At 47.0% G+C, this 18,694-nt stretch overlaps 1 protein-coding gene across 5 annotated transcripts in view; it reads right to left on the bottom strand.

Annotated features, from left to right (window-relative positions):
• Positions 1–3,665: 3,665 nt before the first annotated feature.
• Positions 3,666–18,694, bottom strand: part of NDRG2 (NDRG family member 2) — a 43,578-nt gene continuing 28,549 nt past the window's right edge. For 4 of the 5 annotated variants that reach the window (XM_033170859.1, XM_033170862.1, XM_033170860.1 and 1 more), the window contains 7 exons: positions 17,985–18,088; positions 14,240–14,284; positions 10,094–10,145; positions 9,508–9,555; positions 8,511–8,546; positions 7,453–7,504; positions 3,666–5,672 (listed from right to left, as the gene is read on the bottom strand). In XM_033170859.1, the coding sequence (XP_033026750.1) occupies positions 5,512–5,672; positions 7,453–7,504; positions 8,511–8,546; positions 9,508–9,555; positions 10,094–10,145; positions 14,240–14,284; positions 17,985–18,088 (498 nt within the window). In that variant the 3' untranslated portion in view covers positions 3,666–5,511. Of the gene's footprint in view, positions 5,673–6,859; positions 6,894–7,452; positions 7,505–8,510; positions 8,547–9,507; positions 9,556–10,093; positions 10,146–14,239; positions 14,285–17,984; positions 18,089–18,694 lie in introns of all 5 variants that reach the window. The other variant, XM_033170864.1, reaches the window with a different exon arrangement.

Genomic DNA, 18,694 nt, shown 5'->3' with positions numbered 1-18,694 from the left:
AGATGCCTATTTTGGGATAGGAATAACTGAGGTTTAGAAAATGGATGATGAATCAATTAAAAATTGTTTAATTAGTTAATAGCATAGCTTCCACATGACATGCAAAGCATGTTGGAGCCCATCTCATGGTATTTACACACATGTAGGCTGCCTATTTGGAGACAGAGCATGGAGGAGTGTGATATTTCTTTTCACTTTGTCGAGCTGATACTTTAGCTTGATTTGAGCACAGCTGCAGATGCTGTAACATCAAGGCCACCATCCTATACAGTTAAGCATGTTTAAGCTCACGGAATTCAATGGCTTTCAGCGGAAACTTCTTTGAATTGCAGTGGCTTTATCTCTGACAGAACATTGCACACCCACCTTCCCCTTCCTTCTGAAGTGTCAAGCCTGCACCCCAGTCTGCTTTTTGGGAAGCTGAGGGACCCTTGCAGGAAGATGCAGAGAAGGAGGAAATTGGCAGAAATAATCTTCTCCCACTTACATTAATGGGGTGAGCAGCTAGGATCTGGAGCAAGCCAGTGCATCTAAAAGAGAATGTAACTCTATGGCTGAGAGCCAGTGTGGTGTAGTGGTTAAGAGCGGTAGACTCGTAATCTGGGGAACCGGGTTCGTGTCTCCACTCCTCCACATGCAGCTGCTGGGTGACCTTGGGCTAGTCACACTTCTTTGAAGTCTCTCAGCCCCACTCACCTCACAGAGTGTTTGTTGTGGGGGAGGAAGGGAAAGGAGAATGTTAGCCGCTTTGAGACTCCTTCGGGTAGTGAAAAGCGGGATATCAAATCCAAACTCTTCTTCTTCTGATTTCCCCTCAAATATACAGAAGCGCCACTTTTTGACTCAGATGGGAGTCGGGGAAGTGTGGTGCCCAAGCCAACTCTAGTTGCACATAGTTAAATGGGAATAGTTGTGTGATAATACAATGCAGATAAGAGGACACCTGCATTCCTCTGTGCTTCCGCAGACCTGAATCAAGTGCACAGCAGCCCGATGCAGATCAATGCGGCTTGTTTCCCCACCCCTCATTCCTTCCACTTGCAGACATCCAAATTATGGGTTTGCTAGTCACATGGAAATTGTGCCTGACTTGAAATGGATTGAACCTAAGAGTCAGGGAATAAGCTGAAAGAGGCTTGTTTTTCACCCATGGCCTAATTCAAAGATCTCCAACAGGACTGCCTGCCCACCCCCACCCCCCCAGGATACCATGGCTTCAGCCTTAGAGGACGTTGTTTGGCATTCCAATCTCAACTTTTTTTGCGCCGCTGCCTTTTTAAACAAAAGGCCTTCCAGCCTCCTTGCTGGAAGCGGAGATGGGGCCCAAATTCAGTTTTCAGTGAAAACATTGGATACAGTCACATGGCGTCGAGCTGGGATGAAGGCCCAGGCCTTTGCGGAGACAGGTTCAAAACTTCCCCATTCCACAATGATGGATACTCCTTTTGTTCCTTGAAACTAACAACTAACAAAGGCTTTGACCCTCTCTGCCCCCCTCTTTTTGGAAGCAGTGGGGGAGAGGGAGCACTTGGCAGCATGAGTGGTGTTTTGGTCTTGGAGCCGCTTGCTGGAGCACAATGGCAGAGGGGAAAGATTTACACTTTTGGCTCTTGGTGAAAGGTTAGCCCTGCAAAGAGGAATGTCAGCTCCACTGGGAGGAAGGCTTGGATGGAAAACAGATCTGCAGAGGGGAATTCTGCTGCAAGGGAGTCTCTAAAATCCCGTCCATGGGTGCGGGTTCTTTGAATGCTCACCTACATAATAAGAACTCCCCATGCGTAGTAAATTATTAGCTCATCTGCAGGGAGCGTTTTAGTAGAGGGGAGCATTAAACACCCCACCCACCTGCATGGTACAGTCCAAGCAGGACAGTATCATATTGCTCTACAGGCTCATCCATGCTTCCGTTTCCCTGTGATTTCTAGTCACAGGTCCAAGAAGTTCTTCTTTTGTCTTGCTGCTTTTCCTGGGAAAACTTGCTGTTTACTACTGAATCAGAACAGATGTCAATCAAGTTTTCGGGGGATTGTCATTTGTTCTGATTTACAAGTAAATAGCGGGTTTTCCTGGGGAAAACCAAAAACCCCTAGAACCCGTGACTGGAAATCATGACACAAACAGGAGTGTGGATGAGCCTTACCTCTTCCAAGCCCAGATACAATGAAAGAGAGCTTTGGGATCTCCCACAGGAAGTTTTTGTTTGCTCATTATTAGACCCGTAAGAAATGATTTGAAGATCAAGCCAGTTAAGTTCAATAACTTAACACTCTCCTCAACTGAACTGGCTATTCAGATGATTCCCACACCTGAAATTTGCATCTGTACATGTCTCTCCCCGCAATTCCGTTGCTTAAGTAGCAGCTGTGGGGGTGAGGTGGTGGGGAAAAGATTTGGAGAAGGGCATGGGGTTAAAGGTTACATACTGCCTTCCAGAGCACCAGATGCCAGTGCTGAAAGGAAAAGAAAACAAATTAGCTAAGCATGACATGCAGATCCTAATCATTGGCTTGTGGTCTTCCTTGATGCATCACATCTGGCTTGGCCACCAATTCCGTGTAGCATGTACACCAGGCACAGGAAGCCTTTTGCCCTCCAGATGTTGCTGAACTACAAATCCCATCAGCCCCAGCCAGCAATACCAATGGTAAGAGATGATGGGAACTGTAGTCCAACAGCATCTGAAGGGCCACTGGTTTCTCACCCATGATGCAGACTGTGAAGATGAGCTTCAGATCTGATGGGGAAACATAGGGGAGTGGATTTCCCCAGCCTTTCAAGGCAAAGTGGAGGTTCTAATCACCACTGAGCATTGTGAGCAATGATCAGTTTTAGATTATTTGGTCTGGGACCAAAGTATTTCCTGCCCCCCCTCCCGGCATATGGTCTCGAAGCCATAAGGAGGGCAGCAGAAACTTTTTGAGTTCTGTGGAAAGAAAAAAAAAAGGATCTGGGGTTTCTATAGAGTCATGGCTAAGTGTGTCCAGCACAACTCTTACCCTGCACATTAGTTTCCTACATGGCCTTACCTCTCTGCCTCCCTCCTGCAACACGGAGGTAATAATATAGATAGAAAGAACTACCTTAGAGACTGTTGTGAAGATGACTGAATGTATACAAGCTAAGTCTCATAGGTGGCACCTGCCATGAAATGTTAGAGAGTGCATTCTTACCTCCCAGCCCAAGAGCTCCTGATCAAGCTTCAGGCCAACTAAGTATTCCTTCAGGATATGGTAAACTGTAAGGGGTTCCATGCTTCCACCCGATTTCCCTTTTCCATTTGACATTCAACATTTCCAGGCTACCGACCATCCTCAATCTTCAGTGGGCTGGGTTGCCTGCTTATGGGTTTTTGTGGTTTTAGTTTATAGTGTACTTCTGCAAATCTCAGGAAGAATGCTAGTTTGGGGCTACAAAGCCAGTGGCACTTACCACCAGCTTCACTGCTAGGAGATGCGAATTGCTTGTGCATTTCCCCGAGGCATCCGATTGGCCAATGCAAGAAGATGGCATGGTGAGGCTGAGCCTCGGTCTCGGTCCCACCCTACCTGGCAACTTTGGTGTTTCATTTTTATCACAGTGTGCTGGGAACATCCCTGTCCTGCAGAAAGTGGCCTTGGCTTGCTGCATGAATGGGCCAACTTGGCCATAAGAAAAGAAGCAAAAACTCATTCCTCTAGAGACTTTATTGTTAAGAGTCAGAATTCACCATCAATGGCTCTGGGGGAGGAAAAAAAAAACACAGAGCCCACACATTCTCAAATACAACAGGATCCCATTACATGGTGGAGTTTAAATTCCAGCTGGAATCCATTTCAAACAATGCCCATATATATATAGGCACCTGAGCCATTAACCCCCAGTGCCTATTCAGGTTTGCAGAATAGGTAAGGTGACTTTCTAACTGGACCATTGTCTTTTGGGTTCACAAACAACTCTTTATTCTGGGTTTCGACGAAGCGTTCTGTGCCACTCAGAAGTTAACATACTTGATACCTTCACCTACAGCTGCTTCCAAGAAAATATTTTACCTTATTTGTTTTGGATTCCTTATTCTATGAGATCAACATGGCAAATACTATTGATACATTTAGGTTGTTGTTGTTGTTTTTTTTTTTAATACAGCTGATAACATTCAGAGAACTGATACAGTTGGAATCCCGTTACAGAGTTAAGCTGATGCAAAGTTTGCCCTCCACGGCACCACAAGAGCCCTGCTCAAAGCCAGCACCCAGAACCCACTACAGTCAGCCCTTGTTGCAAAAATAATAATAATTATAATAATAATCACAGCCAATAACAGTCGGGAGTCTCCTCCACTTATCTCATTACACAAAGCCAGTATAAATTGTAGCCTGTTGACATCTGTGCCTGGCACAGTCACAACAAAGCAATCCGGCTCAAGCCTCCAGCAAGTCTCCCCTCCCAGCATCCCCCCTGAAAAAGGAACAACCCCACCCTCCCCAACCCCTAATTTCAGCTTCGCCCAGCCTCCCAAAATGCCCCTAACTGCCCAAATCACTCGCTGTCTTAGCAGGAACCATACATGCACATCACAACGCAGCTACCATCTACAAGGGGTTTTAGGTGGGAAAGAGAATGGCTAAGGTGAGGTGTCTGCATGGGACGGGCAAGGGGAAGATGAGAAACGAAAGCGAGAGAGATGACGGCCGAGGAGGAGCGGCTGAGGGCTCCGTTTCTACTAAAGTGAGAATGGGGAAGAACAGAAGTTGTCTAGGCCCTGGAGAAGGAACTGTAACCTCCCAAGACATACGGAATGGACAGAAATCTCAGGAGATGAAGCGGGTAATGAGGGCTGAGGGATGATTGGGGTGGGGCACTACGTCAGCATGACAGGAGCATAACAAGTCCTTCTAAGGGGGGGCTTGTGCGTCTCTCTTGTGAGGTCCTGCTTTTTTTTGCCTACGTACACTCCGGAGGGGACAAAGAGAGAGAGAGAGCTAGCAAGGCAATCTGTTGCCCATCCAGGCTACTCCAAGAACGAATCACTCAGAAATCAGGGGGAGGAGGAACCATGGTTAGTTATGATCTAGACAGGAGAGAGAGAAAGAGAGAAACTCAATGCTAATCCAGACTTCCCTTATTAAGGAACCTAAGTGTGCAAAAGGAGGGAGGATCGAGGAGAAATTCAGAACAGGTGCAGGATGATCTAACAGTTTAGAAAATGTATAGTATTCCGTCCATACCTCCCTAGTTGCCGAGGGGGGTCACTAAGGGAACCAGGGTGGGGGGCTGACACTAGTCTTGAGGTTACGGGAGAGAAGAGGGCAGGGTTGGCGAGGGAGGGTGTGTATGTGTTGGGTGAGAAGGAAGGGTCAAGGGGAGTTAATGCTTGTTTTAAAAAGAGTACAATTGCATCCCATCTGGGCCTCCCTGGACGTTTAGTACCGTTAGGGGAGATCGTCACATGGCCCAGTGGCCGGAGTGCATTGTGGGATAGCAGAAGAAGTCCTGTTTAGAGGTGGGAGGCGGCCTCGTCCCCTGGCCCGGCGCTCAGCAGGACACCTCCATGGTGGGGGCTGGCGGCTGAGGTGCCCCCGCCTCGCTGCTCTGGGACAGCGTGCGCGAGCGGGAGCGGTTCCCGTCCCCTGAGGCGGCACTGGACAGAGAGGCGGTGCGCGAGCGGGAGAGGCGCGTCATGCAGGACGAAGCCACTGTGGGGAGGAGAAAAGAGAAACGGGCAAGAGTCAGACAAAGCTCCCGCACGTAACCAGACATAGGTCGCTCCTCTCAGGCCTTGCTCCTCCAAGGCAGGGTGAGCAATCAGTGCAAGGTCAGCATAGTCTTCACATGGCCACTGCAGCTTCTAAGACACATTTGGGACTGAGCACCTTTGGGTATGAAATGCGGATCTGGAACTACTAGGGAATTGTGCAGCACTTGCTGGTTTTATATATGTGTACAAGCTCACCTTTCTTCAAATTCTCAGCACCTGTGTGCACTGAGACCCGCAGAGCAAGTTAAGGGCTGACCAGGGCAGTGGGAAGGGAGAAGCAGAGGCACCATCTCTGGGGGACCCTGGGTTCTGGAGCACCCACAAAGTTTTCACTGTGGTTGCCCGTTGGGCCTTTTGGGGCCCATCACAGCCACAGGAGGGTATGATGGGGCCCGTTGAGTCATGTACGCCCCACACTGTGTGACATCACACATGTGACATGTGACGTACACACACCAGGCACCCCCAATGTGGGGCAGAACCCAGTGCAACTGGGTGGGGGAAGGGAGAAAGACCTTAATGCATACTCCTCTGGGGAAGGGTCATGCAGCAGATTTCAGATCGTGTGAATAACTTGCATAGTCATCAACAAGGCCTGCGGTCCTGCTCCCTCCATCACTTATTGCCATTTTGCACTGTATCCCTTCTCCAAAACAAAGCCATGCGTCACCACCACTTTCTTTCTCCCAACCCCCAAATATTTTGCACAGTCAAAGCCTAGATTGGGGTGCAAAATGATCGAATTTGTACATAATTAGGTCATTTGCATAACAAGTTGATAATGTGAGCAATTTTGTTTTGGAATGCAAACTTAGGGTTTGCATGGTGCGGAACTGCGGCAGTCCTTGTTGTCCGATAGTGCCATACAGCGTACAACATTATACAAAGGCACACCACCAGCCTTATCGGCTTAGGTGCACGACAGAAATCCAAATAAACCGAATTTTGCTTTCTCATCGTCACAGCAAACAGCTCGGTGTGTCCTAACTGGAGGTGGTGTAAGTGTGAGTTTTAGAGAACACGGGAGTGAGGAAGTCACAAGGGAGGGTGTGCAGTCAAGTTGGGGAGAGAGTGTGTCAAAGGGTTATAGGTGGCTGGGTGGAAATACCACAGAAGGTACCTGACCCCTGACTCAGTTTCTTGTCCAGTACATAAGGGACTGAGGAGAAACAGGAAAATATACCTCAGTCTACAAAGAAAAGGCCCCCTCCCCCCCGGGACAAGAATTCACCGCTGGCCACTTTTCAAGGGTTTTGGTCAGAACTGGCTTCAGTTTACGGACGCCCCTAGTTCCCAGGCAACTTAATTTAAGAGGCCCCCAGGAATGTCACAAGAAGGAGAATGTCAGCTGAGAGAAGGATCGAGGGAACTTGGTGCTTGGAAAGAGACAGATCCCTTCTTTACTGCAAGGGGCTATGGGGAGCACTGTAACTGGGTGCAGGGCCCAGTCAAGGTGGACACAGTGAACAGGGTCTTCAGATGCTCACAAAGGAAGGAAGAAGATGGATCTTTTAGTGAGTCTCAGCCCTTGCAACCATACAACTGGACCAGCCTCTGACGTTGGCCCTAGTAGTAGTCAGAGGAAACCACACAGTTGAGGTATTGAGGGGACGGGTATTCTGAGAAATCTCTGCTCTGGCTCAAACATTCCCAGTAATGCCTGCCCCTCTGAGGGATGTCTGGGGGAGGGGGCAGAAGGTCTAGGATCCAATACTTACTGTATCCCATGCCTTGTACGAAGTACTTGAAAGCCTCAGTCAGTTTACCAGGCTGAAGGACAGAAGAGAGTGAAGAGAGAGAGAGAAAAAGCCAAGGAGAACATTAGAGGTGTGCTAATGTCAAGGTGGAAACATAACCAGCCAATCCTTTTTTGCATCATATTTGTAATCTTGCCTGCCTCTTTACAAGGTGAGTACTTAAAAACAAACAAAAACCCCACACCAATGCTTGGGGTTGGAGGTAGAAGAACCCCACAATAAGTTGGAAAATGTCTGGCATGTTAACCTTTCCAAGTCAATTAAACAAAAAACACTTAAAAAGCAACAATTGGACATAAGTTCAGTCACATTTTGGGAAGGGGTCTATGCCCAGTTTCAGGACAAATGCAATTTTACTATGAATGTTGAGTTTCATTTTTTCTTATCCCTAAAAGTCTGATATTCTGGGGAAGCAGGTTTCTTGTACAAGACCTGCCAATCAATTGTACAGTGGTACCTTGCAAGACGAATGCCTTGCACAATGAAAAACTCACTAGACGAAAGGGTTTTGCGATTTTTTTAGGTGACTTGCAAGACAAATTTTTCTATGGTCATGCTTCGCAAGACGAAAATTTCAATGCATTCCTATGGGAAACCGTGCTTCGCAAGACGAATTTTTCGCAATACGAAACGACTCGCGGAACGAATTGATTTCGTCTTGCGAGGCACCACTGTAATTGATTGATCCTACTAGAAAACAGCAACAGTCTAGAAGCGCCCACAGGCACATATTTGCAAGTTATTGGGACCTTGAAAACTTTTGTGAGATGCATTTGGAGCTGGAGAAACAGCAGCAGGGAAGGGGAAATTAAGTGCTTGCTCTCCTAACTCTAAACCTCCCCTTCCCAAAGTGACTTTTCTATTTAAATCGAAGAAGTGTGCACAAACTTTTGAAGCATGCCCTAGCAGAAGGTACAATCCATCGAGGAACACTAGGGAGGGTTTAACTAAGTGCAGCAGAATGGACAGAATCCAATCCTGCCCCCGACCCTCCCACCAGTCGTGCCAACCTGTCTCACCTGGGTCAGCTGCGGTTGTCCTCCAGAATCTGCCATCTGAAAGATACAAAGAGAAACCTAAATGGGGAGCAACTGTCTACAGGCTGGAGAATATGCAAGACTAAGGAGGAAGACCTGCCATCTCTCTTAAGTGGGATCTTCCTGCTCCCAACGATTGTTGTTCAGCGACAGCAGAGGATGAGGGAAAGTTGAAACTGGTTTGTATGTGTGCGTGAGAACCTGAGCTGATTTCTGTATTAAGAATCTACCCAGGGGCGGAGCAAGGGGGGCGGGGGGCGGTCCGCCCCGGGTACTGCCCTGGGGAGGATGACACTCTGGGGGCAGGCCCCACCCCCGCGATCGAGCGCGGCAACTTTTAAAAGGCTGCAGCCTTAAAGTAGTGCTGTTCACGCGCTGCAGCCTTAAAGGTTGCTGCACTGCACAGAAGGGGTGCCAGCTGATCGCGCCCGCCATCTTGGGTGGACATGCGCAGTCCACCCAAGATGGCGGGCGCAATCGGCTGGCACACCTTTCGACCGGCGCCGTGCCACGCCGCGTTTTAAGGCTGCAGTGGGCAAACAGCGGCGCGGCGCGGTGCCAGTCTGAAGCGGTGCCAGCGATCACCATCTTGGGTGGACATGTTACAGTTTTTAATCTGGTTATGTTATTTATTTATTTTCGACTCACATTTAAGGTCCACATTTTAAGATATCATGTTGTAGACCTCATTTTAGACGTGTTTTAGATGTTCCTGCTGTTTTATATCATTTATGCATAACAACCCACTGTAACGCATTTTGAATGTCATGCTACATATGACGCATTTTGAATGTCATGCTACATATGACGCATTTTGAATGTCATGCTACATATGACGCATTTTGAATGTCATGCTACATATCGTTGTTGGCTCAATTTTGTTCAGGTCTACAAAATAACAAAGGTACAGCAGCAAAGTTAATGGGAGCGGAAAGCTAGACTGACACCCCCTGCAGTGGCCTCGAGAGGAATTGCTTACCTTGAGGAAAGAGGTCTGGGTGGGGTCCAGTTTGGAATTGCACTCCACCTGGCAGGAGAGATAATGGCAGCGTGAGGATAAAGAGCAGAGCCAAAGTGAGACAATAGGTATCTTAAAGGTAAAGGTACCCCTGACCATTAGGTCCAGTCGCAGACGACTCTGGGGTTGCAGCGCTCATCTTACTCTATAGGCCGAGAGAACCAGCGTTTGTCCGCAGACAACTTCCGGGTCATGTGGCCAGCATGACTAAGCCGCTTCTGGCGAACCAGAGCAGCGCACAGAAACACCGTTTACCTTCCCGCCGGAGCGATACCTATTTATCTACTTGCACTTGACATGCTTTCGAAGTGCTAGGTGGACAGGAGCTGGGACTGAACAATGGGAGCTCACCCCGTCGCGGGGATTCAAACCACCGACCTTCTGATCAGCAAGCCCTAGGCTCAGTGGTTTAGACTTAATAGATACTTAATAGGTATCTTAGTTCCTGTCAAAAACCAGAGAGTAGAGGATGGGCTGAATGTCCAATGGCTCCAAAGTCTTTTGGTGTTGTGGAATTTTTGAGAAGATATCTGGCACCATCACTCACCACTGCATCTTCATGAGGGGCCTGGTCTCCCACCACCAGCATCACAGGACACCTGGCAACGTGGAGGAGAAGAAAAATGTGTCAGAAAGTTAAAGCTGCTGTAAAGGATGCAGCTCAGCTTACTTGGGACTTGCAAACAGGTGAACAGCTTTTGAGTTGGGGCATCAATTGCCCAACTCTACGTTACATGAAAAGCTAGACAGCCACGGTGATTCTTGGGGGGGGGGGAACGACCCCAAACCACAGTACGGTAGTACTTTTATTAGCACCAACAAAATGTCAAAAAAAATAGCAAGCAAGCTTTTGAGTTCTCCACCAGTCTCGAGCAGGCTAAGCAGGATGGGGGAGTGGAGAAGAGAAGAAATGTTTGCAGGTTGAAACAGTCTGAAGACAGGATTCCGGGAGTCTGGACCCTTGCAGACTCCTGCTATTTTCAGGTGGGATGCAGTCACAGAGAAGCAAATTCAGATTGTGCAATCGAAGCCGATTGGGCACTTTTTTTTTTTTTGCACGACGAACTCGGGGATGGGAAAACAGACTTGAAGTATCGGATCACATTTGCTCCCCACAACACCCCATAATGTCCCCACAAACAAATAAAAACAGATGGTCGGTAATCAGGCTGCCCGGAAGCGGCCTACAGGCTACAACAGCCTCCTGCTCTCCAGATGTCTTGGATGGCTGCGCTGGCTGGGGCTGATGGGAATTGTAGTCCAAAACATCTGAAGGGCTCCTGAGGTCTCCCAAGTTGGGAAGGGCTGTGTTATACTGTCCACAAGAGAGCAGCTGCACTGCAGGAGAACTCTAAAGACTCCTTTCTCCCACACAGGCAGAAAAAGGCAGAGAGGACAGAAACTGCAGAGTGAAGGAGTAGCTGTTGGCTGCCTCCCCCCCGCCCTTGCCCCAAGTGACTAATTTTTCCCAGGCACTCAGAGGAAGAGAAGTCGGGGAAGTTAGCTGTTAAGAAAGAAAAATATTAAAAGGAGATAAACAACAGAGGGGGGAAAGCTGCCAATGATTCCTCCTCCACTCCAATTGATCTCCATCACCTCCCACTCTCTCTGACTCTTGGTGCAGGAGCCATTAGAAATCACAACAAACAGATCTCTCATGTGGTCAATGTAACATGTAGTCATGCTCTCAGGTGGCCACATCTTCACATGGTACCGCTGGTGATGAGTCAGGCCTCTCTGGGTGGTGGGGACAGCAGGAATCCTCCCCTCAAGAGTCAATCCAGGGCATGTCTATCCTGGAAGTTTGTGGAAAAGGGGACCTGGCAATCAGCTACACACTCTTGCCCGCTGCATCAGCTCAGACCCAGCCATTTTGTTTGGGGTGCAGAGGTGCTTCCTAAGGTTGCTTAGCAACCACAGCACACTACTGATACCCTCCTGTCTCAGGGTCAGCTCAGCTCTAGAGGCCATACAGACCATTTTGGGCAGGTGAAGAGTGGTGTCAAACTTCGAGAGCCAAACCCTCAAGGGAGGGGCACAATACCCACCACCCTGCAAACATTTTAGGAAGCAGGGCAGTTGCCATTTTCCCAGTAGCAGCTCCATCTCCTCACTCCATCCAATTGTGAACCAGGGGTACAAGACTGCAATTGGGAAGACCTTTAAGGAAGGACCGTAATCTCCCTGCATATAAGGTGTCGATATTGGGAACAGCAAAATTATGATTACTGATTATTTTTTATTATTGTTGTACTGTGTATTTTGGGTCTACAGACCGCAATACGGCTGTGTGTGTATTTTTCTTTTGCCTGGAGAAGCAATGAAAACCTGGCACAAGAACCAAGGCCTATATCCAAATCCTACAGAGATGGAAGTCCTCCTTCCCATTAACTTCCCATTCCAGCACAGTTTTGCTGTTATAAAAGGGTGTGCAGCTGAATTTTGTGTCAATTCAGGGCGTTGGTTTCTTTTTGAAAATAAAATAGCTCAGCCGAAAGAATAGCTCGTGGTTCCTCAAAGGAGCAAAGTGTACAAGAATGGGAAATTCATGAAGATGAGCACACAAAAAAAATCAGGGTTATAAACAACCTTTTCTGGGTCCCTCAGAAGAACATAGTCAGGGCCCCTCCTTTTTATTGTGAATTCATGATGGTGTTGGGGAAGTTATTTGTGATTCCATTTTCAATACTGTTTGTGCCTACAAGGTGCACATACTGCTTCATTTCTAATTGGTGCATGCCCTGTGACGTCCTGCTGAAATCCTTTAACTTTTTATACACATTTTCCACTTTATTCCCCCTCCCTTCATTGCCCTATAGCACAAGAGTGCCCCTCCAAACGGGGCAATGCAATAACATTGGGGAAGCATTGCAGAACAACTTATTAATGTGTGGACCTCTGGTATATATTCACCACTATTGCACTATTAGTGTGCCAATGGCATACAGAAATTTAGGAAGCTTCCTTGTACTGAGTCAGACCACTGACCCATCTAGCTCAATCCTGCCTACACTGACTGGCAGTGCCTGTCCAGCCCTACCAGGAGATGCCAAGGATTGAATTTAGGATTTTACGCATGCAAGACCAATGGCTTTACCACTGAACCATAGCTCTTCCCAATGGCAAAATGCACCTGGGGGAATCTGGAGGAGCCCCCCAGTGGCCCTTCCATGTAGCCCCTGCTTGATGCCTGCAGCGTTGGCTCCTTCCATGTAGCCCCTGCTTGATGCCTGCAGCGTTGGCAGTGAGCATGTGACAGTAGTGAGGATTTTGGGGGTGGCAGTTACTGGGGTCTTGACAGATGCCCATGGACGCTGACCCACTAAGTTGGGATCAGCGGGGGGAAAACAAGAAAGAACAAAAACTGCAGTGCAAGATTGCCTTCGTTCAGACACAACGTAAGATATTGCTATTTTTAGCATCTCTCTTTCCACACCCCTCTTGCCACCCCTGGGAGTTATTCACAAGGTCACACCTTTTATTTTCGATTAATTAATCATGCAAGCCAGTCCCTGAAGTTTCAGAGTGAAGAAAAAAAAAGAATTGCTGGGAAAACAGAGCAAGCTTGCCACTAATTAATCTAAAATAAGATTAATGAGGATGAGAAGCAATGCAGGAATAGGGAAGGCAATGACGCATCTTTAAAACTGCTCTTCCAGCTTTTCCTCCTAGAGATTCTAAAGTACTTATATATGTTTGAATGCAGAAGTGTTTTAAAAGTACAGTCGTACCTTGTTTTGTGACTGGGATCTGTTCTGGAGCCCCGGCTGCTAGCCGAAAAGGACACAGGGCAAAGCGCCGCGTCTGCGCATGTGTGTGGAGTAGAGCAGTTGTGCTTCTGCGCATGCGCAAAGCACGACTTAGTGCTTCTGCACATGCGTGAGTGGCAAATCCGGAAGTAACCTGTTCCGGTACTACCGGGTTTGCTGTGGATGTTCGCCGGAATGGACGCTAGACGCGGCGGATGTTCATGGAGGTATTACTGTATATAAATGAAGATCAAACCTATCCATTCTTAAGGAAATCAGCCCTGAGTGATCACTGGAAGGACAGATCCTGAAGCTGAGGCTCCAATACTTTGGCCACCTCATGAGAAGAGAAGACTCCCTGGAAAAGACCCTGATGTTGGGAAAGATGGAGGGCACAAGGAGAAGGGGACGACAGAGGATGAGATGGCTGGACAGTGCTCTTGAAGCTACCAACATGAGTCCGACCAAACTGCGGGAGGCAGTGGAAGACAGGAGTGCCTGGCGTGCTCTGGTCCATGTGGTCATGAAGAGTCGGACACGACTAAATGACTAAATAACTAAACAACAACAACAACAATTTTTCAACTTGCAACCATTCCTATGCCTTTAAGCAATGCTTAATCTGCAGGCTCTAGAAGGTAATAAATTTCATATCCATTTTTATGAATAGCTGCACTGCTAGCATCCCAAGCTGCTGTTCAAAGGCACAAGAGCAGGCCAGACCAGTTTCCCTGTTCAGCTGGCGACCCTCTTAATGTGCATCTTTTTCAGTGCTGTGTTAGGATGAACTGTGTGTCAAGTATCAACCCGAACCTCTAATCAGTATTTTTTAAAAAAAACAATTCCCTTTGCTACTGACAGCATGTGAGCCCTACCAGAAGCAAAGGTGGCAACTTTAGAACACAAATGTGTGAAAGAAAATTCAGGGGCTGGCTGGCACTCACTTGAAAGTGATGTCTCCTCCGCGCTCCAAGCTCAGGTCTCTGCGGCTGTAAGGGGGGAAAAGAAGGGAATTGTAAGCTTATTTTTCCCCCAGCCTCCTAAACAAAGACCTTCTTATGCAACCCGTTCCCTGCCCCTGCATACCAATACCATCACTAGGCTCTCCATATGCTGGTCTCGCTTGTTATATAACTCTAGGTCTAAGAGTTGCCAACCCCTACACTTCAAAAAAGTGCTCCTCTGTCTTGATCACTGTGGCCCTTCCAAACATCATCTCTCCATACAATTATTGAAGGCACATAAATATCCTTCTAACCCAGAGGTTGGCAACCTTGCCTTCTTTCAGGACCAAGCGTACTGGTCAAATACAAAGAAAACAGAACAACAACAACAACAACAACAACAACAACAACAAAATCCAAGCACAATCAGTCCGAATTCTGCAGCCAATCTATATCCTGCACCAAGCAGAGCATAATTCTCTAACCTGGTGACAATTTGCACCATCCTCTTATTTTGCATTGTTCAGTTGCAACTCTTTTTTAAAAGTTTGCATCACTGAGGATACGATCCTGATGTTTACTCCTGGGGAGGGAGGGGCAAGGGGAATCACAACTACTTGCCTTTTCCATCTCCTTCTGCCAGTGGAGAGGAACACTGCTCTCAGTAGAAGCCCTGAGCAGTGCTCAGCGGGTGGGAAGTTGCCACTGGGGCATTTTGGGGTGGCATGCTGAAGCCTTGACTCTTGTCACATCCGCATCACGCATTCAAAATACATTTAAAGCGAATGACTTCCCTCAAAGAATCCTGGGAACTGTAGTTCACATCTCACAAAGATAGAATTTCTAGCACCCTTAACCATCTACAGTTCCCATGGTTCTTTTGTGGAAGCCATGTGCTTTAAAATAGGGTTGCCAAGTGTCCTCTTTTCCCAGGACACACCTTCTTTTTCAGGGGTAAAATTTGGGACAAACTGCATTTATTTGCTTTGAATGGCTGTCATAGCATCCTCTTTCGTTGCTCTTCAAAATATGGCATCCCTAATGTATGCTTATATTGGACCCTTCGGCTGCATTCACCTGGAGCTAGCCCAGGAAAAAAAGAAAACATCATTCCCACCTTATATCCTGGCTTGCAGGACTTTAGATGTGGGATTGCTTTGCCTTTCTGTTTTTACTAGTCATATGGCAAAGCAAAGAAGTATGCAAACCATACCCTAATGTCTGGAAATCTTATTCAGCCACTCATCCAGCACCGGAGATTTCTCTTTGGCATTGCCAACAGACCTTCAAACATATTGTCGCAGCCATGAGGCCTGGAAACTTGCTTCTTCCTTTTTCTTTTTATACATAAAATTAAGATTCTCTGAAGATTGAATTCTACCACCAATATAACATCCTGCACCCCACCCCCCTTGGAGCTGCTGCAGAATCCCAGCACACACACACACACACACACACACACTGCCCTGTGTCTCATCCTTTTCTCTGGGCCAACCAAATGGTGCAGTGACTAAACAACTGCAGTTATTATTTATCATTATCCTGTCTTTTCACAACCACGCACAAGGCAGCTTACGTATGACTGAAATAATACAAAGGCTTCAGTCATCTGCCTTTTAACTTGAACAGTCCATCAGTTCATTGATTTACGTTTAAGTAATACACACCAGCGTATTGTCAAAACCTTTAAACAGAGCAGCCTTTTTGAGAAGCATGAGGTTAAATTTATGACTGAGCAAAAACAACAAGCAGCAAGTTCATTAGAATGGCAACTCCTTAAACTGTGTTCCATGAGAGGAAATGAGGATTGAAGGAAATTATTAAGGGCTTCCGTGAACCTAACCCAGGCCCAGTTTCAGCAAGTGGCTCCTTTAAGCCAGGGGGAGGCAACCTAAGGCCCGTGGGCCAGATATGGCCCAATTGCCTTCTCAATCCGGTCCATGGATGGTCTGGGAATCAGCGTATTTTCACATTAGTAGAACGTGTCCTTTTATTTAAAATGCATCTCTGGGTTATTTGTGGGGCATAGGAATTTGTTCATTTTTTTTTCTTCTTCAAAATATAGTCCGGCCCACCACATGGTCTGAGGGACGGTGGACCGGCCCCCTGCTGAAAAAGGCTGCTGACCGCTGCTTTAAGCTCTGGTACACCAGCAGAACACAACTTACATTTAAATTAAAACGTGTGAATTCCCTCAAAGAATCCTGAGAACTATAGTTTTTTGAGGGTGCTGGGAACTGTAGTCCTGTGCAGGGTAAATTACAGTTTCCAGGATTCTTTGGGCAAAACCACATGCTTGACATATGCTGGTCAGTGTATGGTGTGTACACAGCATTACTGTGGGTGCCTGTTTTACAACAGTGCCCTGGAAGTTGAGTTGATCTCTGGAGCATTATGGTGAAATAAAAGACAGGGTCATCATCCAGAACTACAAAATTAGCCATACAGAGCTCCTATCTCCAAGACCTTGTAGGAGTGGAACGGCACCAGATGACACTTCTCCAAGGGCTCCCTCAACTTTCGAAACAGCCACCCCTTTCCAATCCATTTCAGCTGGAGACGGGCGATTCTACTGTGACTCTGCACCGAGTCTGAACGGATGTTCGGCTATTCCCCGAAGAAGAGATGCAGCAGAACCACCCATTTCATCCTTGCATGAGTCACACTGCCCTGGGCTTGCTGCCTTCCAGTCAGGAGACATGCTCAGAGCAGTGAGCCATGCGGTAACACACAGGGTGTGCTGCTTCTTTAAAGGCAAATAGTTCTTTCAATAGAAAAAGCAAGCAGTTAATACAGAACAGAAAACCCGTAGCTGTCAGAAGTTCAAGGAAAGGCTGCTTGGGAATTAAAGAGCGTTTCAGTCACAGGGGGCCTTGCCATTAGGCAGAATGAGGCAATTGCCTCAGGAGGTAAATGCTGGTGGGGGGGGGGAATTATCATTCTGAGCACCCCCTGGTTGTACCCTTCTGTCACTTGCTATGCAGCCAGTGCTATGCAGCCAACAATGAGCCTGCTGTCCTCAGTCCTTAGCACTGTTAGAAGTGCTAAGCAAAATTGAACTGCCAGCCTAGTTAACCTCCGTATGCGGAATTGTGTGTGCATGCATGCATGCAAATGTCTTGCGCCAGTCCTGGTTCCAGTTATTTATTTAGATACCTTAATATTTATATGCCTGCCAACTACCTAACATTGCTAAACTCTAGTCTGCTGGAGAACTGGAGGCCACCAGGGCTTGAGCAGGGAAACTGCACCTATGTTATTGTAATTATTACCATCTGCAACTTTGCTGTTGTTGTTTTTCATTTCATTTCATTTCTATGCCACTTTAATTTTTTAAGAAAAACACTACAAAGCCCTTTACAACCCAAATCAAAACATCGCTTGAAACATTCCAAAATCAAGCCTTGCAGAATAAGATAAAACATAAAATAGATGTTCAAAGCAACATAACTGACAAGAAAATAAAATGTCTCTTAAAATGCAAAAGAAGACATTACAGAGGGAACATATTCCTGAGCAGTAAAATCTTATTGGTGTCTGGACCAGCCCTGCCTACCCAGGCTGGCCACTAGATGTACCTAGGCAGGAAGAGGTCTAATGAAAGACTTCCTGCTTCGTCTGGATCTGTTTCTTGCACAACAACTATCCCTTTTGCTCTGGCTTGCTGCTGCCAACACAACCTTGACATGCCCTCACACTAGTCTTTGATGCTGTGTCCCCACCCAGGTAAGTCCTGCCCCCTCACCTGTTGTAGCTGCTCCAGTACAGCTGGATATTGGGCAAATTGGTTGCATTACTCAGGACGTGCCGCTGATGTTGCACCAGCTCGGTGTTCTTGGACAGTTCCTCCTGTGGAAGAACATAAAGGGGGCATTAATACAATATCCTGATCCCACTCAATTAAGCCATGCCGTAATTAGTACATGGAAATGCTTATTTCTGTGCTACGAAAAGCTCTGCTGTCTGATCTCCACAGATCAGAACAGGCGCAAGAACAGGCCAAGATATTTTCTTTGGGGAATTTGGCAACCCCAATCACTTCTCTCAAATGTAAATAATGTTATTATTAATTTTTTTTTGCAAAAATGCGAAGGATGCAAAACATCCCCTCCCCCTAAAAAAACACTGGCCTGTCATCAAATCCACACTAATTTTTTTTTTTAAGATGCATAATTGGACACCAACTCCAGCCATCCCTTGTTTAGAGAAAGCAAAACCATCTTCATTCATTTTCATCAAATTTGCAAAACAGGCCATGCTCTGGCCCTCGAGTTTAGATGGTGATTGTTGAGGTAACCGAAGCTGACATTGTGATGTGCCTCTCTTCTTTCCCTTGTTCTCCAGTCATGATTCTGAACATCCAAGGTTGCTAATCCCGGCAAAACTGAGAAATGTGTGTGTCTCACTCATAGGGCTAGGCATTGCTGAACCCCAGTTCAGCTCGCACTACTGTGA

The sequence above is a fragment of the Lacerta agilis genome, chromosome 14 (assembly GCF_009819535.1).
Source record: "Lacerta agilis isolate rLacAgi1 chromosome 14, rLacAgi1.pri, whole genome shotgun sequence".
NCBI classification, from domain to species: Eukaryota; Metazoa; Chordata; class Lepidosauria; order Squamata; family Lacertidae; genus Lacerta; species Lacerta agilis.
The sequence above is the reverse complement of the archived record's forward strand: the minus strand, read 5'-3'. Positions and strand labels throughout refer to the sequence as shown.